Below are 21,600 nucleotides of genomic sequence, written 5' to 3' on the forward strand. Positions count from 1 at the left end.
AATTTTTTGTAGAGACGGTGTCTTGGTGTGTTGCCCAGGCTGGTCTTGAACTCTGGCTTCCAGTGATCCTTCCACCTTAGCCTCCCAAAGTGCTGAGATTACAGGTGTGAGCCACTGCCCCAATGAGTTCCTTACATTATTTATTTACAAGTTACTTCGTATTATTGATGTTGAGTTTCATCTCATTGACTTCAGGCTTTTAAAACACATGTGAATACTTGAGACCTATGAATCGTTGTGAGTCCAATAAAAAAGTAGAGCTAAAGGATACTGAAATTATTCAAATACATTCAAACTATAAAGATCCCTTATACATTACTAGCATCAAGGTAGGAAGGAAAAGATACAAGTAAAATGCATCACTCATCACAGGTTCTCAAAATTACTGGTACACAGTTTATCCTAACACAGAGCAGCTTTCTTAACCTGCTCCATAAAATTACCAGCAAGAAAGAAAAGTACAAGAATAAGGTTCACAGCTGAATTGGCTTGGTGTCATAATTCCCTATTCCAGTATTCTCAGAAGGATCCCATCCATAATATATGCAGAAACCACAGCCACATTTAAATGGTTCAGTCTTGATTCATTCTGAACTCCCTTAAACCCAGCTGTTTCTCATTCTTAAAAGGTAGGTTATTATAGCCCAAAAGCAAAACAAATCTACCTTTGTATATTTATGCATGCAGTGGCTCACGCCTGTAATCTCAGCACTTTGGGAGGCCAAGGCAGGCAGATCACAAGGTCAGGAAATCAAGATCATCCTGGCCAACATGATGAAAACCTGTCTCTACTAAAAATACAAAAATTAGCTGGGTGTGGTAGTGGGTGCCTCCCAGCTACTTGGGAGGCTGAGGCAGAAGAATTGCTTGAACCCGGGAGGTGGAGATTGCAGTGAACCAAGATCACGCCACTGCACTCCAGCCTGGCAAGAGACCAACTCAGTCTCAGAAAAAAAAAAAAAAAAGGAATATGCATTAAGCAAGACAATATAATTCTCCAATTACAAAATCAATAAGAAAGGTAACTGTTCTTGCACTTGAGGGAAGAACATGAAGATTTGAATGGGCCATGAATAATCTGGCTGGAGGTTTTGAAGCAAGAAGTCTTGGAAGCCAGCAGATTGTAAAGTTGTCCAGGAGACCCAGAGCCCAATTCAAAAATCCAATCCTCCCACAGCCACTGTCTTTCCCAAGACAAAGTCCAAAAAAGCTAGTTAGTACCCACACCCAGCTCTACATCACACAAGAACAAATCTCTCCCTGGGCCCTGTGCAGGCCAGGCCAGAAGAGCAAGGGCAACTCAGGATACTCCATTTATTGAACTCCAAATCTAACAAAAGTAAGATCTCTGCAGTGTTTCAAGAGGACCATGACCTTGTTCCCACTGCTATGCTCCTTGAAGTCAGCTCACTTATGTTTCTGTAGCTTCTGTGTCTGTAGCTTCTGCATCTGTTTTCTGAGACGCTAACAGGACTTCACGTGCCCGTTTCCTTCGCAGTCTCTCAGCACTTGTGATCGTCATAGGATGCAGAGGGAAAAAGCCAGCAAGACCTAAAAGCAACAGACTTTTCACTTATCATAATACAGTATAAGCCAATGCTTCCCTAGGAACTCTGTCTCACAGAACGGAGGTCTGAGATCTGACCCACTGTATGGATGTAAACCATGCTCCTCACTTGCCGAACTCTGTACTACCTCTCCCTGGCAAGGAGACAGTGGATGTCTACTTCCTAAAAGTATTCCCCTTACTTTAAAAAAGGCAAACTGACAGATGGCCATTCAAAACACACTATTCCCATTTTTAGCATAAAATACCAGTCATCCAAAAAGTCTTACAAAGGAGTCCACAAACGGGATCTCCAGATTCAAAATGCCAATTAGATCAAAACTTCAGCTCCCACTTCAGTCCTGGACAACCTAGAGAAAAGGAAAATCTTTTTTTTTTTTTTCCTTTTTTGAGATGGAGTCTCGCTCTGTCGCCCATAATGGAGTGCAGTGGCATGATCTTGGCTCACTGCAATCTCCGCCTCCTCGGTTCAAGCGATCCTTCTGTCTCAGCCTCCCCAGTAGCTGGAACTACAGGCAGGCACCACCACGCCCAGCTAATTAATTTTTTTGTATTTTTAGTAGTGACGAGGTTTCACCATGTTGGCCAGGCTGGTCTCAAACTCTTGACCTCAGGTGATCTGACCGCCTCGGCCTCCCAAATTTTTGGGATTACAGGCATGAGCCACCACGCCCGGCCGAAAAATCATTCTTATACCCACTGTCCTGGAGCTGACTTCAGTTTAAAATCCCCTCAATAAGGTAAGACCAGAGCTTCGTTACCCAGAAGCTTTTCCATAGGCTTAGAGAGGTGGGCCCCACAGCCAATCCAATGACGGATCCTGTCTAGGTTGAGGGCAACGAGTTTTTCTCCATGGCTGTTGGGCAATGGATCATAGGAGCCCAGCTGTTCTATGAAACGGCCATCTCTGGGACACTTGTTGTGAGCAGCCACAATTCGGTAAAAGGGCCGGTTGGTGCAGCCACCCAGGGCAAGGCGGATGGTTAAATGGCCTCCATGGTAGGCCTTGCAGAGGAGAGTATCTGTAGAAAAACACCTGGTTAGGACACAAGAACAGCACAAAACGGGCAAAATGACACAGACATAACAATTCCCTTTTTCCACTGAAATGTCCTCACTTCCAATCCATTCCTGTCAATTCAGCTTAGATACCGTTGTTCTTTGTGAAACACCTCTTGGCCACTCCAGCCAGCAATGATCTCTTCATACCCAAACCCGCTCAGCATGGGTTTGCCATTCACTAGCTCTGTGACCTTGTCGGAACCTTAGCTGCTTCAGTGGGGTGGGGATTTTTCAGCGGTGATTAAGCGGGGAAAAAAAACTGAGAGAAGGATCAAATGTAAGGTAGTGTGGCTGCTTCAGGTTTGGGTTCCCTCCATCGCGCCAGGTAGACCACTGCCTCACCCGGCCCCGAAACTCCCGAGCCCCGTGACCGCCCGGAACGTCTCGCGGGGGCCCAATAACTCACTGAGGTGGACCATGGTGCGGCTCCTTGGAGCGCCCCGCTACCCGCGCGCACCAACAATACGGCCTTGGCGGGGCAGAGGACCGACACAAACACGAGACATGTAGACACAGATCCGAACCGCCCGGCTATCCAAGCCTGAAAGCCTGACTCTGGAAGCGGATGATCCGCTCGCCCCGCCTCTTCCGCTTGCTGCCCTGCACTTCCCACGATGCAACACGGTGACCCCTAACGTACCTTAAACTGCTGCAAAAGAGGCGTTTCTGGTGGTGTCTGGTGGGAGTGGCGGTGCGATCCCTCTCAGGCTTGTGAGTCAGTGCCGGAGTCAGAATTGTGGGGCCAAACACAGCCGTGCCAAGAGGAGTGCTGTAACATCGATCCATCTTGCTCGCGTTGGTGCCGAGGCGCAACGCTGAGAACGCAAATATGAAAGGGCGCTATCTCTTCCTCGTGGATCTCACAGTCCGCTGGGGAGACCGTGAGATTACAGCAGAGAAACTAGTGCAAGGAGAGCAGAGAAGGCAAACCTAATGCTTGCCGACGACTTCACAGAGGAGGTAGCGTCAGGGCCGAGACTAGAAGGATTATAAGTGACTAGAGTTTATCCTTCTCGTTAACCAAAACATTTACATCTCACCTTTCCTCCTATGATCCTCCCACCCCTATCGAGGCAGTCACACCTTAAAAAAATAAAGGGGGGCTTATTCCTACATTTTCCATGCTGTGATCCTGGGCAGAGGTGAAGTACGATTTCCTTTTTTAAACATCTGTAGCCCCAGTAATGGCCTCAGTGTTGAGGGTAATGGTGTCTCCTTAGAGCCGTAGTGGTTTATATCCATGAAAATGCCTGTGTTTGGTGAGAAGGTGTCCATTAGCTCCACCTTCAGCCAAGACCTCTCTGTTCAGCTTTTTTGTTCACTGTTAGTTCCAAAGGGCTAATATGCTCTTTGCCCTAATCTTCCTCCAGGGCCACCTTTGAAAATGATGCCTTCATTCCTGTCTGGCCAGAGATCTTAGCAGCTGCCTTTCTCCAGGAGTGATCCAATAAGCTTTCATCAGAAACCCTAATAATGACCCCAGTATACACATTTTATTATATGTTATACATGTGCCATATAATTATTAGAGCAATTACACTATATATAGCTATTTATATAATACCTATAAATAACTCAGTATACGTTAACTCCAGAACCACACTGATGAATTTTGAGTTTCATATTTTCATTCTTTATTGTGACCCAGTTTCTTATCAACCAGTAAAACATCCAGTAACACAGCCAATGGAAAGAAATGAATGGGTCTCTATTTATGGTGAAGATTCTTTTGTAGGTTATTTTTACAAACCCAGCAGCCCATTTCCAGGCTTCATATGGTGTGAAACTCTCTGGGAAGGAAAGGAACTCAGAGTCTCATATAGAAAATTGTTCAGCTGGAGAGGTATCAGAAAGATGGATTTCCAAAGCCAACGGTTTCCTGTACCGTGTGGATCTCTGCAAGCAAAGCCTCATCTTTCAATTTCAGCTACAGGAAAGAAGAAAAAAGGGAAAAACACTTGTCATAAATGATATACTTTATGTGGCTTTGAAGACCTGTCTTTTGTGGGACTACAGCTAAAGAACATAGTTCCCTGGGATGGAGTTAGCTCTTTATTCCCTACTTCATGAAAACTCCAACTAGAAGACCTTAGAACCTTGTCTTGGATACATGGATATGTTTACTTTGTGAAAATTCATCAAGCACTATGAACAGTCATGATCTGTACATTTTTTTGTAAGATAACTTGATTAAAGTTTACTTTTTTTGTTTTTAAAAAGTGTTCACATTATTACCAGCATCTCTTGACTAATGTGTAGTATTCCCATTTGGCAAATGACAGCAGGGAATCAGGAAATAGGCTTGTATTAGATCTGGTTTTAGTTTTAGAATCTAGATATGTAGTAGAGACATCTAGGCGCCTACTGAATACCCATTCTTTCTTACTAACAAAATCTTTTTTTTTTTTTTTTTTGAGACGGAGTTTCACTCATGTTACCCAGGCTGGAGTGCAATGGGGCGATCTCGGCTCACCGCAACCTCCGCCTCCTGGGTTCAGGCAATTCTCCTGCCTCAGCCTCCTGAGTAGCTGGGATTACAGGCACGCACCACCATGCCCAGCTAATTTTTTGTATTTTTGGTAGAGACGGGGTTTCATCATATTGACCAGGATGGTCTCGATCTCTTGACCTCGTGATCCACCCACCTCGGCCTCCCAAAGTGCTGGGATTACAGGCTTGAGCCACCGCGCCCGGCCACTAACAAAACCTTAATTTATTTTCAAGGTAGCAATGCTATCAGCTAAAAAGCCACATTTTCCTGCTTCCAGTGCAGCTAGAGGTAGTCATATGATCAACTGTGGCCTAATGAAATGTAAACTAAAATCATTGGGTAGAACACCTGGAGACGCCCTTTATTTAGGTAAAGTCCTTTAAAGGGAAGGGAAGTAGCATGGCCCCTTTTCCTTAATGTTCTTTATCTTGCCTGAAAACATGGACATGACAGCAAGCTACACTGGCTGTCTTGCAACTGTGAGGGATAGAAACTGCATGCTACAATTGGTGGAGCACAAACAAGATGTTGGGTCCCTGATAACATTATGGAGCTGTGGTACCAGCCCTGGGCTTTTCATTAGATGAGAAAACACTAATTTGTTTAAACCACTGTCTTTCAAGTTACTTGGGATTCATAACTAATAGAACAGGCTGGGCGCAGTGGCTCACACCTGTAATTCCAACACTTTGGGAGGCTGAGGTGGGAAGATCACTTGAGACCAGGAGTTCGAGACTAGCCTGGCCAACATAGCAAAACCCTGTCTATATTAAAAATACAAAAAATCAGCTGGGTGTGGTGGTACATGCCTGTAATCCCAGCTACTTGGGTGGCTGAGGCACAAGAATTGCAGAGGTGGAGGTTGCAGTGAGCTGAGATTGTGCTCTTGCACTCCAGCCTGGGCAACAGTGCGAGACTCTGTTTCAAAATATGTATGTATATGTAACTGATAAAACAGACCAGGGGCTGTTCATGAGCCAAATCCAGCTCACTACCTGTTTTTCGTAAGTAAAATTCTATTGGAACACAGCCATTCACTCGTGTTATCTGTAGCTGCTTTTGTACTACAAGTGCAGAGTTTAGTAGTTGCAACAAACTGTTTGGCCTACAAATCCCCCAAAATTTCCTATTTTGCCCTTTATAGAAAAAGTTTGCTGACCCCTAGACTAGACCAACCCCTACATTTTACACATGAGAAAAATGAAGCTCACAATATTATCAACACAGTAAGTTAATGGCAAAACCAGAATCATAATTCAGGTTGACTGACTCCCAGGCTATCTTTCTATTAACTATTATATATTCTCTCAAGAGTTGGAAGAAAGATCACCCATGGCAATATGTAGGTTATTATTACAAACCCAGCAGCCCATTGATAATGGCAAAGATGGCAAGAAAAGCCTCTAGAAAAAATACTAACATTATGAAAGTCCTGAATTAAGCCAGTACCTCCCTCCTAATTTCCCACCCTCAACATGGGGCAGGCAAATGACAAAGGCATCTATGTCATACCTTTTTCGTGTACTTGTAGGCCTGCTCAGCTTCTAATTGCCGTCCAACCTGAAAAAAAGTTCAGCAGCTGGTGATGATGACAGGTCATAAACATTATGGTAAGGAAAATACATTGCCTCAGCTGTTTCCACCTAAGTCAGAGGCTTCTACACCTTCCAGTTAAGAACCTCTGAATTCAGAGGGGAAGCTAGCAAATGAAAGGTGGTAGGGAGAAAAAGAGTTGTTGTTGTTGTTTTAAATTTCTCCTTCATTTTGAAAAGCTTAAAGATAACTTGGCCTCTCATTTTTTTTTTTTAAAGCACCGTGAGTCATTTGTTCCTCTTAGGATTGAAGTCATTCTGTTAGTAATAATTAACACCTACCAGTTTGCACTGTGTCATTTACATTATTTTCATTGTTGACGTTTTCAGTGCTTTACCTAAATTCACTCTTACTCCTCAAGACCTAGGAGATAACTACTGTTATTTATTATTCCCAGTTTACAGACAGGTTAAGTAATTTGCCAGGTTTATGAAGCTAATAAGTAGAGGAGCCAGGTTTTAAAACAATGCAGTTTGACTCCAGAGTCCAAGTTTTTAACTACTACATTATTCTGTCTCTAGAAATTAGAAAAAGTAGGTTTCAGAATTACTTCTATGAACATCTAGATATAAGAACACTAACTACTTCCCCCACCCCCCAGTTAATATTATTCTTTGCATGAACCACTCCTCCAGGAGTTAAATGAGATAATAGGAATCCACTATTCAACTTCACAAGTTTGTTACATAGTAACTGAGAGTATGTGAAGTCACTTGGGAAAGCTTAAATATGTAAGAACCACAGAATATTCAGGTCTGAAGGGGACTTGGGGAATACCTAGTCCAATTTTCTAATTAATGCTAGTCCGTATGAAATTTTTACTAGTTCACAAAACTTTCATACGCCAAATCCTTACTTCCTACAAATCTACACTTTGAAATGTTCCCACCTGAAGTTCACTGAATTGCCAGTGGCATTTTCCAGCACATCCTTCTTTCCGACCCTGTTACCTTTGTTTCCCTACTGCCACAGGGAGGCAGAGGCCCCAGTGATGTGAGGATCCTGAATAGCAAAAACAATTTTGAAAAATAATTTTTCTGATATCATGAACATTCCTGCAGTAAAATCCTTGTACATATTTTCTTTTCTTTCTTTTTCTTTTTCTTTTTTTTTTTTTTTTTGAGATGGAGTCTCGCTCTGTCACCACCGAGGCTGGAGTGCAGTGGCACAATCTTGGCTCACTGCAACCTCTGCCACCCAGGTTCAAGTGATTCTCCTGCCTCAGCCTCCTGAGTAGCTGGTATTAGAGGCGATGTATGTATCTTCTTGTATTTTTCTTAGCACTATTATCTAGATATGACATTGCTGAATTGTAGATATGAATGTAACTAAATAATGCCACATTGCACTTAAAAGTGGTCATGCCAATTTACATCCAATTGTAATTATGAGAATTTTCATCAGTGCTAATACCATACTTTAATTTTTGCCAATCTGATGGCTGTGAATTTCTGCCACATCATTATTCTAAGTTGCATTCTTATGCTTACTAGTAATGCAGACCTTCTTCTCATACATGTATTAAATTTTACAGTCTCCACATCAGCAAACTACATATTCCTGTGCCATTCCCCATGTCCCCCCACTTTTTTTTTCTTTTTTGAGACAGGGTCTGGCTCTGTCATTCAGGCTGGAGTGCAGTGGCACAATCACAGCTCACTGCAGCCTCCATCTTCCAGGCTCAAGTGATTTTCCCACTACTTTAAAGTTGGAAACTCATGTATAACGAATGACACTAAAGTTTAAGGACTTTATTATAAATATTTGCAGAATTTATAACTAATGAAGGATTAGCATCCAGGTTATATAAATAGCTGCTACAATAAGGAAAAAAACTTTACAATCTGATTTTAAAATGGGCACAAGGTTGGGTGCAGTGGTTCATGCCTGTAATCTCAGCACTTTGCGAGGCTGATGCAGGGAAGGATCGCTTGAGCCCAGTTGTTCCAAGACCAGCCTGGGCAACATGGTGAGACTCTGTCTCTACAAAAATGAAAAAAATTTGGCATGATGACACACACCTGTTGCCCCAGATACTTGGGAGGCTGAGGCAGTAGGATCACTTGAGCCCAGAAGGTCAAGACAGCAAATGAACTGTCTTCCTGCCACGGTACTCCAGCCTGGATACCAAAAAAAAAAAAAAAAGACTTAGATCTTTAGGGCTGGGCACAGAGGCTCATGCCTATAATTGTAGCTCTTTGGAAGGCTGAGTCATGAGGATTACTTGAGGCCAGGAGTTCAAGACTAGCCTGGGCAACATAGTGAGACTCTGTCTCTACACATAATAAAATAGCCAGGAGTGGTGGTACACGCCTGTAGTCCCAACCACTCAGAAGGCTAAAGTAGGGGGATCCCTTGAGCCCAGGATCGTGCCACTGCACTACACACTCCTGCCTGGGCAACAGAGCAAGACCCTGTCTCTTAAGAAAAAAACTTAGGTCTTTAAACCAGTTGGAATTGTGTGTGTGGTATGAGGTAAGGAACTAATTTTTTTTAATATGGATAGTAGCCAGTTGTCCCACCACCATTTAGTGAAGAGTCCATTTGTTTCCCATTTTGCAGGTACTATATAATGTCTTTATAAAAAATAACTATATTAAGATATAACTTACATACCATAAAATTCACAAATTTTAACATTCTGTCATGCAAGCATCAACACAATCCAGTGTTAGAAGACTCCTATTACCCCAAAAAGTTCTTTCATGCCTGTTTGCAGTTAGTCTTCATCTCCACCTTTGGCTCCAGACAACCATTGATCTATTTTCCTTATTTCAAATAAATAGAATCAAATAATATATAGTCTTCTGTGCCTTGCTTTTTTCACTTATCATAATATTTTTGAGGTTTATCCATATTGTTACATGAATCAGAATTTCATTTTAACTGCTGAGTAGTGCACCTTATTTTGTTTACCCATTCACTGATGGACATTTAAAATGTTCCCAGTTTTGGGCTATTATTAAATGCTGTGATAAAAATTCATATACAAATTTTTTTGTGGACATATGTCTTCATTTCTCTTGACTACATAAAGAGAGGTAAAATTGCTTGGACATATGGTAAATATATGTAAATTTTTTAGAATCTGACAAACTGTTTTCCAAAGTGGTTGTAATAATTTACAACCCTACCAGTAATATGTGAGGATTCCAGTTTATGTACATCCTTGTTAATACTTGGCATTATCTATCTTTTTTTTTAAGATAAGATCTCACTCTGTTGCCCAGGCTGGCGTGCAGTGGTGCCATCACAGGGACTCACTGCAGCCTCAACCTTCCAGGATCAAGTCATTCTCTCATCTCAGCCTCCCAAGTAGCTGGGACTACAGGCACATGCCACGACGCCTAGCTAATCTTTGTATTTTTTTATTTACTGTATTAGTCCCTTTTCATGCTGCTGATAAAGACATACTCAAGACTGGAAAATTTACAAAGTAAAGAGGTTTAATTGGACTCACAGTTCCAAGTGGCTGGGAGGCCTCACAATCATGGTGGAAGGCAAGGATGAGCAAGTCATGTCTTACATGGATGGCAGCAGGCAAAAAGAAGCTTGTGTAGGGAAACTCCCATTTTTAAAACTATCAGATCTTCGAGACCATCCTGGTCAACACGGTGAAACCCCGTCTCTACTAAAAATACAAAAAATTAGCTGGGCATGGTAGCGCGTGCCTGTAATCCCAGCTACTCAGGAGGCTGAGACAGGAGAATTGCCTGAACCCAGGAGGCGGAGGTTGCGGTGAGCGGAGATTGTGCCATTGCACTCCAGCCTGGGTAACAAGAGCGAAACTCCGTCTCAAAAAAAAAAAAAACCATCAGATCTTATGAGACTCATTTACTACCAGGAGGACAGTGCAGGAAAGACCCCCCCTTCCCCACCACCAAATAATTCACTCACCTCCTACTGGTTCTTCTCACAACACATGGAAATTGTGAGAGTTACCATTCAATATGAGATTTGGGTGGGGACACAGCAAAACCATATCAGACAGGGTTTCACCACGCTGTCCAAACTGGTCTCAAACTCCTGGACTCAAGCAATTTACCCATCTCAGCCTCCCAAAGTGCTGGGATATAGGCATGAGCCACCATGCCTGGCCTATCTTTTTAATTTAAGCTATTCTAGTGGGTGTGTAGTGTGGTGTCAATCTGCATTATTTTAAGGAGTATTTTTAAAATTTTTTGACATAATTTCAGATTAAGTAAAAGTTATAAAAACAGTTCTCTTCCTTTCCTCAGGAAATAATACATGTACTGTATATATAAATATACACAGTAGTCCCCCTTATCTGAGGTTTTGCTTTCCACACCATCACTTACCCAAGGTCAATCTTAGCCCACCAAGATCTGAAAATATTAAATGGAAAATTCCAGAAATAAACAATTCATAACTTTTAAATTGCACATTGCTGTTCTGAGGAGTGTGATGAAATCTTGTGCCATCCCTCCCAGGACCTGAGTCATCCCTTTGTCCAGCATATCCCCACTGTAGACACTACCTGCCAATTAGTTGCTTCACAGTCCTCTCAGTTATCAGATCAACTGTCATGGTCTCACAGTGCTTGTATTCAAGTCACCTTTATTTTATTTAATAATGGACTTAAAACACAAAAGTAGTGGTGCTGGCAATTTGGATATGCCAAAGAGAAGCCATAAAGTCTCTCCTTTACATGAAAAGGTGAAAGCTCTTGACTTAATCAGGATAGAAAAAACATTGTATGCTGAGGTTGCTAAGATATGTGGTATGAACTTATCTTCTTTTTTTTTTTGAGACGGAGTTTCACTCATGTTACCCAGGCTGGAGTGCAATGGCGCGATCTCGGCTCACCACAACCTCCGCCTCCTGGGTTCAGGCAATGCTCCTGCCTCAGCCTCCTGAGTAGCTGGGATTACAGGCACGCACCATCATGCCCAGCTAATTTTTTGTGTTTTTAGTAGAGACGGGGTTTCACCATGTTGACCAGGATGGTCTCGATCTTGACCTCGTGATCCACCCGCCTCGGCCTCCCAAAGTGCTGGGATTACAGGCTTGAGCCACCGCGCCCGGCCCTCAACTTATCTTCTATCCATGAAATTGTGAAGGAGGAAAAATAAATTGTGGATATTTACTAGCACCCGTGGGCTATTAGGAAAAAAAGTATTATTTTTAAAAAGAAATTCATGCATAGCATATATAGGATTCAGTACTATCCTTCATTACGGGTATCCACTGGTGGGGGGTCTTAAGAACACATTCCTGGGGGACAAGGAGGGATCTGTGTGTGTGTGTGTGTGTGTGTGTGTGTGTGTGTGTGTGTGTATAAAAGTTAGAAAAATATAGAAAAGTTAAAATAGATGTTTGTGCGTGTGTGTATATATATATATATTCACATTATCCACAACATAATTTTTTGTTAAATAATACACCTAACTTTTCCTGAACATTTGCAAGTAAATTGGAGTTATGATTCAATGTTAATACTTTAGGGTGTGTTTTCTAAAATCAAGGATATTCTCTTATATAACCACAGTACAATTTCACAATCAGGAAGTATACTAATAATATCTAATAGATAGAACACTATTCTATCACAAAGTATACAAATAATATCTAATAATAGATGGAACACTATTATCTAATCTACAGACCTTATCTGGATTTTTCCAATTGTTCCAATAATATTATTAATTCATTTTTTCATTCACTCATTCATTTATTTGAGACAGGATCTTGCTCTATCACCCAGCTGGAGTGCAGTGGTATGAACACAGCTCACTGCTGCCTCGACCTCCTGGGTTCAAGCAGTCTCCCACCTCAGCCTCCCAAGTAGCTGGGACTATAAGGTGCCACCACGCCCAGTTAATCGTTTTAACATTTTGTAGAGATAAGGTCTCACTATGTCATCCAGACTGTTCTCAAATTCCTGGGCTCAACCAATCCTCCTGCCTTAGCCTACCAAAGTGCCAGGATTACAGGCATGACCACCATGCCTAGGCCAATAATGTCCTTTATAACAAAATAAAATCCAAGATCATGCATTGTATTCATTATTTATGTCTTCAGTTTCTTTTAATCTGGAATAGTTGTTGAGTCTTTGTGTTTTGTGACATTGGCTTTTTTTTTTTTTTAATGCACGCCTCCCCCTTGCGAAGGGGGTCAGCACCCATTGGCATGCACCAGCTCAGGAGCCACCACAGCCATCCAAATAGGAGAGGAGTGAGTGACCAAAGGAACCACAAGTGATTCAATGAGCCATTCGCAGCCTCACTGCACCAGCCATGCGCACCCAGACATGCATGGCTCAATCAAATACAGAGCACTATTTGGTAAACTATTCCCCAATTCATGTTTGTCTGATGTTCCCTCATAATCATATCAGGTTATGAACTTTTAACAGGAATACCACAAAAATGTTATGTTCTCAGTGTATCATATCAGAAAGCACAAGCTGCTTATCTCAATACCTGTGATGTTAACTTTGATCATTTATTACATTGCTGTCACGTTTTTCTACTCTAATGTTACTATTTTCCACTTTGTAATTAATAGGTATCTTGTGGGGAGATACTCTGAGACTATGAAATATTCTCTTACTCTTTGAACTTTTCAACCATAATTTTAGCATACATTGATGATTGTCCACTGAATCTATTATGATGGTTTCCAAATTGCAATTTTCTAATTCCATCATTCTTCATACATTTAGTAGTTGGCCTTTTACTGTAAGCTTTCCTTTCTCTGCCACTTATTTGTTTAATTATATCGCTGTGGGCTCATCCATTCTTTTTTTTTTTTTTTTTGCGATGGAGTTTCACTCATGTTACCCAGGCTGAAGTGCAATGGCGCGATCTCGGCTCACCACAACCTCCGCCTCCTGGGTTCAGGCAATTCTCCTGCCTCAGCCTCCTGAGTAGCTGGGACTACAGACACGCGCCACCATGCCCAGCTAATTTTTTTGTAGTTTTAGTAGAGACAGGGTTTCACCATGTTGACCAGGATGGTCTCGATCTCTTGACCTCGTGATCCACCCACCTCAGCCTCTCAAAGTGCTGGGATTACAGGCTTGAGCCACCGCGCCCGGCCTTCATCCATTCTCATATGTAATCCTTTTCTACAATTATTTATTTGGATGCTCAAGTTTTCCTTATTTTGGACAGTGGGCGCCCCTAATTTAAGCTTGTTCCTGTTCCTTTTATTTTTTCCTTATGCCTTTTTGATATGTGCCAGTCTTTCTTTGAACATTTTTTACTTTCTGACTCAACAAGACATCTCAGACTCATCTTTTACTTTCCTTGCACTAGTTCTGGAATTTTTGGCCATCTTACAAGAAGCCTCTGGTCCCCCCACAACCCCTTTCCTTCTAAATTGGACAATGTCCTCATTTCTTAAATGGATTTAGAAACCAAGACCTGAGCATTAGATGTGCTTATGTCCCCCACTACCGCTATTTATTTTTGAGATATAGTAGGACACATATGAATATATTTCTATAAATACACAAATATTTCTATATATCAATTTATACCTATACCTATGTAATGTATCAAACCATGAGCTCTTATTAGTATCTCCCATTCTGATCCACCACTACCAGGTCATTCTATTCTTCTTGTTTCCATATTTGTAACTTCCTTTGAAGCACAGTGAAAAATGTGACACCCATTGTCTGCAACATAATTATTTGTTAAATCATAGAATAGTAATTTCAGAACTGCTAACTCATGCCTAAAATTATACTTGAAAATGTGTATTAAGGTTTTTTCTCTTTAGCCTGATACATAGTAGGTATTAGTCTACATTGCAAAGAATGTTTTCAAAAGTACCATGAGTTAATTATTTTTCTGCACTGTCAATGTAATTATGTTATTCATTTAAAGTACAATTTTATTTGGTTTTGTTTGTATGTAATTATGTGCTCTCCCCATTTCTTGCTGATTTTCTTTTTTTAAAAATATATGAGCCGGGTGCGGTGGCTCATGCCTGTAATCCCAGCACTTTGGGAGGCCAAGGTGGGCGTATCATGAGGCCAGAAGTTCAAGACCAGCCTGGCCAACATGATGAAACCCCGTCTCTACTATAACTACAAAAATTAGCCAGGTGTGGTGGTGCATGTCTGTAATCCTGGCTACTTCGGAGGCTGAGGCAGGAAAGTTTCTTGAACCCAGAAGGTGGAGGTTGCAGTGAGCCAAGATTGTGCCATTATACTCCATCCTGGGCAACTGAGCTAAACTCCATCTCTCTCTCTCTCTCTCTCCCTCTCCCTCTCTCCATATATATATATATATATATATATATACACACACACACATACACACACACACACACACACACACACACACACACACGTGTGAAACATTGGCATGGTCCCAAAATTCAGAACTCTATAAAAAGAGACAATCACAGTGTCATCCCCCTCATTTCCTCCCTCCTCTACCCATGCCCACTCATGTCCTACAGAATCTACTCTCATTAATCTCTGGTTTATCCTCCCTGTGCTTCTTTTTCACTAAAGAAGAGATTCGTATGTATTTTCTTCATTCGTATACAAAAAGTCATATAATCTTGCACTTCACTTTTTTCTCTTTTTTTTTTCTGTGATATCTTTTTTTTCCCATTTATTAATTTTATTGCGTTTTTGGTTTTGGGGTACATGTGAAGAACGTGCAAGACTGTTGCATAGGTACACACGTGGCAGTGTGATTTGCTGCCTTCCTCCCCATCACCTACATCTGGCATCTCTCCCCTTGCTATCTCTCCCCAGCTCCCCACCCCCCACCATCCCTCCCCTATTTCCCCCCAACTGACCCCAGTGTGTAGTGCTCCCCTCCCTGTGTCCATGTGTTCTCATTGTTCAACACCCGCCTATGAGTGAGAACATGCGGTGTTTGATCTGCTCTTCTGTCACTTTGCTGAGAATGATGATTTCCAGGTTCATCCATGTCCCTACAAAGGACACAAACCCATCGTTTTTGATGGCTGCATAATATTCCACGGTGTATATGTGCCACATTTTCCCTATCCAGTCTATCGTCGATGGGCATTTGGGTTGGTTCCAGGTCTTTGCTATTGTAAACAGTGCTGCAATGAATATTCGTGTGCACGTGTCCTTATAGTAGAACAATTTGTAATCCTTTGGATATATACCCAGTAATGGGATTGCTGGGTCAAATGGAATTTCTATTTCTAGGTCCTTGAGGAATCGCCACACTGTCTTCCACAATGGTTGAACTAATTTACACTCCCACCAACAGTGCAAAAGTGTTCCTATTTCTCCACATCCTCTCCAGCATCTGTTGTCTCCAGATTTTTTAATGATCGCCATTCTAACTGGCGTGAGATGGTATCTCAATGTAGTTTTGATTTCCATTTCTCTGATGACCAGTGATGATGAGCATTTTTTCCATATGTTTGTTGACCTTATGAATGTCTTCTTTTGTAAAGTGTCTGTTCACATCCTTTGCCCACTTTTGAATGGGCTTGTTTGTTTTTTTCTTGTAGATCTGTTTTAGTTATTTGTAAATTCTGCATATGAGCCCTTTGTCAGATGGGTAACCTGCAAAAATTTTTTCCCATTCTGTTGGTTGCCGATTCACTCTCATCACTGTTTCTTTTGCTGTGCAGAAGCTGTGGAGTTTGATTAGGTCCCATTTGTCTATTTTGGCTTTTGTTGTCAATGCTTTTGGTGTTTTGGTCATGAAGTCCTTGCCTACACCTATGTCCTGAATGGTTTTGCCTAGATTTTCTTCTAGGGTTTTTATGGTGTTAGGTCTTATGTTTAAGTCTTTAATCCATCTGGAGTTAATTTTAGTGTAAGGTGTCAGGAAGGGGTCCAGTTTCTGCTTTCTGCACATGGCTAGCCAGCTTTCCCAACACCATTTATTAAACAGGGAATCCTTTTCCCATTGCTTGTTTTTGTCTGGTTTGTCAAAGATCAGATGGTTGTAGATATGTTGTGTTGCCTCTGAGGCCTCTGTTCTGTTCCATTGGTCTATATCTCTGTTTTGGTACCAGTACCATGCTGTTTTGATTACTGTAGCCTTGTAGTATAGTTTGAAGTCCGTTAGTGTGATGCCTCCCACTTTGTTCTTTTTGCTTAGAATTGACTTGGCTATGTGGGCTCTCCTTTGGTTCCATATGAAGTTTAAGGTGATTTTTTCCAGTTCTGTGAAGAAGGTCATTGGTAGCTTGATGGGGATAGCATTGAATCTGTAAATTACTTTGGGCAGTATGGCCATTTTCACGATATTGATTCTTCCTAACCATGAACATGGAATGTTTCTCCATCTGTTTGTGTCCTCTCTTATTTCGTTGAGCAGTGGCTTGTAGTTCTCCTTGAAGAGGTCCTTTACATTCCTTGTTAGTCGTATTCCTAGGTATTTTATTCTCTTTGTGGCAATTGTGAATGGAAGTTTGTTCTTGATTTGGCTCTCTTTAAGTCTGTTATTGGTGTATAGGAATGCATGTGATTTTTGCACATTGATTTTGTATCCTGAGACTTTGCTGAACTTGCTTATCAGTTTCAGGAGATTTGGGGCTGAGACGATGGGGTCTTCTAGATATACAATCATGTCGTCTGCAAATAGAGACAATTTGACTTCCTCCTTTCCTATTTGAATGCCCTTTATTTCTTTTTCTTGCCTGATTGCTCTGGCTAGAACTTCTAATACTATATTGAATAGCAGTGGTGAGAGAGGGCATCCTTGTCTGGTGCCACATTTCAAGGGGAATGCTTCCAGTTTTTGCCCATTCAGTATGATATTGGCTGTTGGTTTGTCATAAATAGCTTTTATTATTTTGAGATACGTTCCATCAATACCTAGCTTATTGAGGGTTTTTAGCATAAAGGGCTGTTGAATTTTGTCAAAGGCCTTCTCTGCATCAATTGAGATAATCATGTGGTTTTTGTCTTTGGTTCTGTTTATGTGGTGAATTACATTTATAGACTTGCGTATGTTGAACCAGCCTTGCATCCCCGGGATGAAGCCTATTTGATCATGGTGGATAAGCTTTTTGATGTGCTGTTGCAATCGGCTTGTCAGTATTTTATTGAAGATTTTTCCATCTATGTTCATCATGCATATTGGCCTGAAGTTTTCTTTTCTTGTTGAGTCTCTGCCGGGTTTTGGAATCAGGATGATGTTGGTCTCATAAAATGATTTGGGAAGAATTCCCTCTTTTTGTATTGTTTGGAATAGTTTCAGAAGGAATGGTACCAGCTCCTCTTTGTATGTCTGGTAGAATTCGGCTGTGAACCCATCTGGACCTGGGCTTTTTTTGGTGGTAAGCTCTTAATTGCTGCCTCAACTTCAGGCCTTGTTATGGGTCTGTTCAAGGTTTTGGCTTCTTCCTGGTTTAGGCTTGGGAGGAGGCAAGTGTCCAGGAATTTATCCATTTCTTCCAGGTTTATTAGTTTATGTACATAGAGTTGTTTGTAATAATCTCTGATGCCCTCAATAAGCTAGGTATTGATGGAACGTATCTCAAAAAAAAAAAAAAATCTCTGATGATGGTTTGAATTTCTGTGGAATCTGTAGTGATATCCCCTTTATCGTTTTTTATTGCATCAATTTGGTTATTCTCTCTTTTCTTTTTTATTAATCTGGCTAGTGGTCTGTCTATTTTGTTGATCTTTTCAAAAAACCAGCTCCTGGATTTGATTTTTTGAAGGGTTTTTTGTGTCTCTATCTCCTTCAGTTCTGCTCTGATCTTACCTATTTCTTGTCTTCTGCTAGACTTTGAGTTTTTTTGATCTTGCTCCTCTAGCTCTTTCAGTTTTGACGATAGGGTGTCAATTTTTGATGTCTCCTTGCTTCTCATGTGGGCACTTATTGCTATATATTTTCCTCTAGAGACTGCTTTAAATGTGTCCCAGAGATTCTGGTATGTTGTGTCTTCATTCTCATTGGTTTCGAAGAACATCTTTATTTCTGTCTTCATTTCATTGTTTATCCAGTCAACATTCAAGAGCAAGTTGTTCAGTTTCCATGAAGCTGTGCGGTTCTGGGTTAGTTTTTGAATTCTGAGTTCTAACTTGATTGCACTGTGGTCTGAGAGACTGTTTGTTACGATTTCCGTTCTTTTGCATTTGCTGAGGAGTGATTTACTCCCAATTATGTGGTCAATTTTAGAGTAGGTGTGATGTGGTGCTGAGAAGAATGTATATTCTGTGGATTTGGGGTGGAGAGTTCTGTAAATGTCTATTAGGTTTGCTTGGTCCAGGTCTGAGTTCAAGTCCTGGATATCCTTGTTAATTTTCTGTCTGGTTCATCTGTCTAATATTGACAATGGGGTGTTAAAGTCTCCCACTATTATTGTGTGGGAGTCTAAGTCTCTTTGTAAGCCATTAAGAACTTGCCTTATGTATCTGGGTGCTCCTGTATTGGGAGCATATATATTTAGGATCGTTAGCTCTTCTTGTTGCATTGATCCTTTTATCATTACGTAATGTCCTTCTTTGTCTCTTTTGATCTTTGTTGCTTTAAAGTCTAATTTATCAGAGATGAGAATTGCAACTCCTGCTTTTTTTTGCTCTCCATTTGCTTGGTAAATCTTCCTCCATCCCTTTATTTTGAGCCTTTGTGTATCCTTGCATGTGAGATGGGTTTCCTGGATACAGCACACCGATGGGTTTTGGCTTTTTATCCAATATGCCAGTCTGTGTCTTTTGATTGGGGCATTTAATCCATTTACATTTAGGGTTAATATTGTTATGTACGAATTTGATACTGCCATTTTGGTGCTAGCTGGGTGTTTTGCCCTTTAGTTGATGCAGATTCATATTGTGTTGATTCTCTTTACCTTTTGGCATGTTTTTGGAGTGGCTGGTCCTTGTTGTTCCTTTATATGTGTAGAGCCTCTTTTAGGAGCTCTTGTAAAGCTGGCCTGGTGGTGACGAAATCTCTGAGTACTTGCATGTTCACAAAGGATTTTATTTTTCCTTCACTTATGAAGCTTAGTTTGGCTGGATAGATTCTGGGTTGAAAGTTCCTTTCTTTAAGGATGTTGAATATTGGCCCCTACTCTCTTCTGGCTTGTAGGGTTTCTGCTGAGAGATCTGCTGTGAGTCTGATGGGCTTCCCTTTGTGGGTGACCCGACCTTTCTCTCTGGCTGCCCTTAGTATTTTCTCCTTCATTTCAACCCTGGTGAATCTGACGATTATGTGCCTTCGGGTTGCTCTTCTTGACGAATATCTTTGTGGTGTTCTCTGTATTTCCTGGACTTGAATGTTTGCCTGCCTTGCTAGGTTGGGGAAGTTTTCCTGGATAATATCCTGAAGAGTATTTTCCAGCTTAGATTCGTTCTCTTCGTCGCATTCAGGTACGCCTATCAAATGTAGATTAGGTCTTTTCACATAGTCCCACATTTCTTGGAGACTTTGTTCATTCCTTTTCACCCTTTTTTCTCCAGTCTTGCCTTCCTGTTTTATTTCATTGAGTTGATCTTCGACCTCTGATATCCTTTCTTCTGCTTGGTCAATTCGACTGTTGATACTTGTGCATGCTTCACGAAGTTCTCGTGTTGCGTTTTTCAGCTCCATCAATTCACTTATATTCCTTTCTATTTTGTCCATTCTCATTAGCATTTCGTCAAATCTTTTTTCAAGGTTCTTAGTTTCTTTGCATTTGGTTAGAACATATTCTTTAAGTTCACAGAAGTTTCTTACTACCCACCTTCTGAAGTCTGATTCTGTCATTTCATCACACTCGTTCTCCATCCAACCTTGTTCCCTTGCTGGTGAGGAGTTGTGATCCCTTGTAAGAGGAGAGGTGTTCTGGTTTCAGGTGTTTTCATCCTTTTTGCGCTGGTTTCTTCCCATCTTTAAGGATTTATCCACCTGTCGACTTTGTAGTTGCTGGCTTTCAGATTGGGTCTCAAATCTTTTAGATTGATGTTCTGTTTGTTGATGATGAGGTTATTTCTATTTCTTGGTTTTCCTTCTGACAGTCTGGCCCCTCTGCTGTAGGTCTGCTGAGGTTCACTCCAGGCCCTGCTTGCCCGGGGTTCACCTGCAGCAGCTGCTGAACAGTAAGGGTTGTTACCAGTTTTCTTCTTCTGCTATCTTTGTCCCAGAAGGATACCCGCCTAGTGTCAATCTGATCTCTCCTTTATGAGGTGGCTCTTTGGATATATAGGGGTCAGGGAGCTGCTTGAGGAGACAGTCTCTTCTTTATAGGAGCTCAAATGGTGAGCTGTGAGCTCTGTTGTTCATTCAGAGCTGCTGGGCTGGTACGTTTAGGTCTGCTGCAGCAGAACTCATAAACTGCTCTTTGTTCCCAGGTGCTCTGCCCCAGGGATTTAGGGCTTTATGAGTTTCAGTTATGCTGCTGCCTTCTCTCTTTTTTTTTTTTTTCCTTCAGAGCTGCCCTGCCCAGCAAGGAGGCAGCCTAGTCACTGTCTGCCTGTAGAGGCTTTGCTGAGCTGCTGTTGGCTTCACCCAGCTGCCAAGTGAACTTCCCTGCAGTCCTGTTTATATGGGTGTAGTTAGAACTGCCATGGTGATGATGGCCCGCCTCTATTGAGGCGGAGTCTCTTTGCAGTGGCGGGTTGCCTTGGAAACGGCGGGCTGCCTTGGAAACGGCGGGCTGCCTCAGCATTGGCTGACTACCTCCGGAGTGGTGGGCTGCCTCGGTAATGGCGGACGCCCCTCCCCCACAAAGCTGGACCATCCCGGGTTCAGCTGCGCTTGCTGTGAAACTCTCAATCCAAAGTTTCTGGTTGCTGTTCTTTTGTGGGGGTCGGACTGGCCGAGCCTGATCGCCTGGCTCCCTGCCTCAGAGCCTTTTTTAAGTTAGTGTTCCAGTCGCCTGTTGAAGAGGTGCCGAGGTCTGTTTGTTTTCCCCTGCGGCCACTCACTGCGCTGGCTTAAACAGCGGCACTGAGGTTTGTGGCGCTTTTTTTTTTTTTTTT

At 41.8% G+C, this 21,600-nt stretch overlaps 2 protein-coding genes and 1 long non-coding RNA gene across 7 annotated transcripts in view; 1 reads left to right on the top strand and 2 right to left on the bottom strand.

The window, feature by feature from the left end:
• Positions 1-567: 567 nt before the first annotated feature.
• LOC116535409 overlaps positions 568-21,600 on the top strand; it is a 28,896-nt gene continuing 7,863 nt past the window's right edge. Inside the window, exons 1-2 of the long non-coding RNA XR_004262187.1 lie at positions 568-633; positions 20,557-20,561. This is a non-coding gene — a long non-coding RNA (uncharacterized LOC116535409). The remainder of the gene's footprint in view (positions 634-20,556; positions 20,562-21,600) is intronic.
• Positions 1,301-3,249, bottom strand: MRPS16 (mitochondrial ribosomal protein S16). The gene is made up of 3 exons (XM_032256363.1): positions 3,036-3,249; positions 2,329-2,589; positions 1,301-1,551 (listed from the first exon to the last, which is right to left on the bottom strand). The coding sequence occupies exons 1-3, from the start codon at positions 3,046-3,048 to the stop codon at positions 1,412-1,414; spliced, it is 414 nt and encodes a 137-aa protein (XP_032112254.1). The 5' UTR covers positions 3,049-3,249; the 3' UTR covers positions 1,301-1,411.
• Positions 4,240-21,600, bottom strand: part of CFAP70 (cilia and flagella associated protein 70) — a 127,161-nt gene continuing 109,800 nt past the window's right edge. For all 5 annotated transcript variants that reach the window (XM_032256343.1, XM_032256340.1, XM_032256341.1 and 2 more), the window contains 2 exons: positions 6,633-6,680; positions 4,240-4,556 (listed from right to left, as the gene is read on the bottom strand). In XM_032256343.1, the coding sequence (XP_032112234.1) occupies positions 4,476-4,556; positions 6,633-6,680 (129 nt within the window). In that variant the 3' untranslated portion in view covers positions 4,240-4,475. The remainder of the gene's footprint in view (positions 4,557-6,632; positions 6,681-21,600) is intronic.

The sequence above is a fragment of the Sapajus apella genome, unplaced genomic scaffold (assembly GCF_009761245.1).
Source record: "Sapajus apella isolate SASKATOON/1434 unplaced genomic scaffold, GSC_monkey_1.0 scaffold94, whole genome shotgun sequence".
In the NCBI taxonomy this organism is placed as follows: Eukaryota; Metazoa; Chordata; class Mammalia; order Primates; family Cebidae; genus Sapajus; species Sapajus apella.

What these genes read in the sequence shown, in the direction of transcription:
- MRPS16 (XM_032256363.1), bottom strand. An exon ending in GCCTATGGAAAAGCTTCTGG is followed by an intron (nt 1,552 to 2,328) that starts GTAACGAAGCTC and finishes TGTTGCTTTTAG; the next exon opens with GTCTTGCTGGCTTTTTCCCT.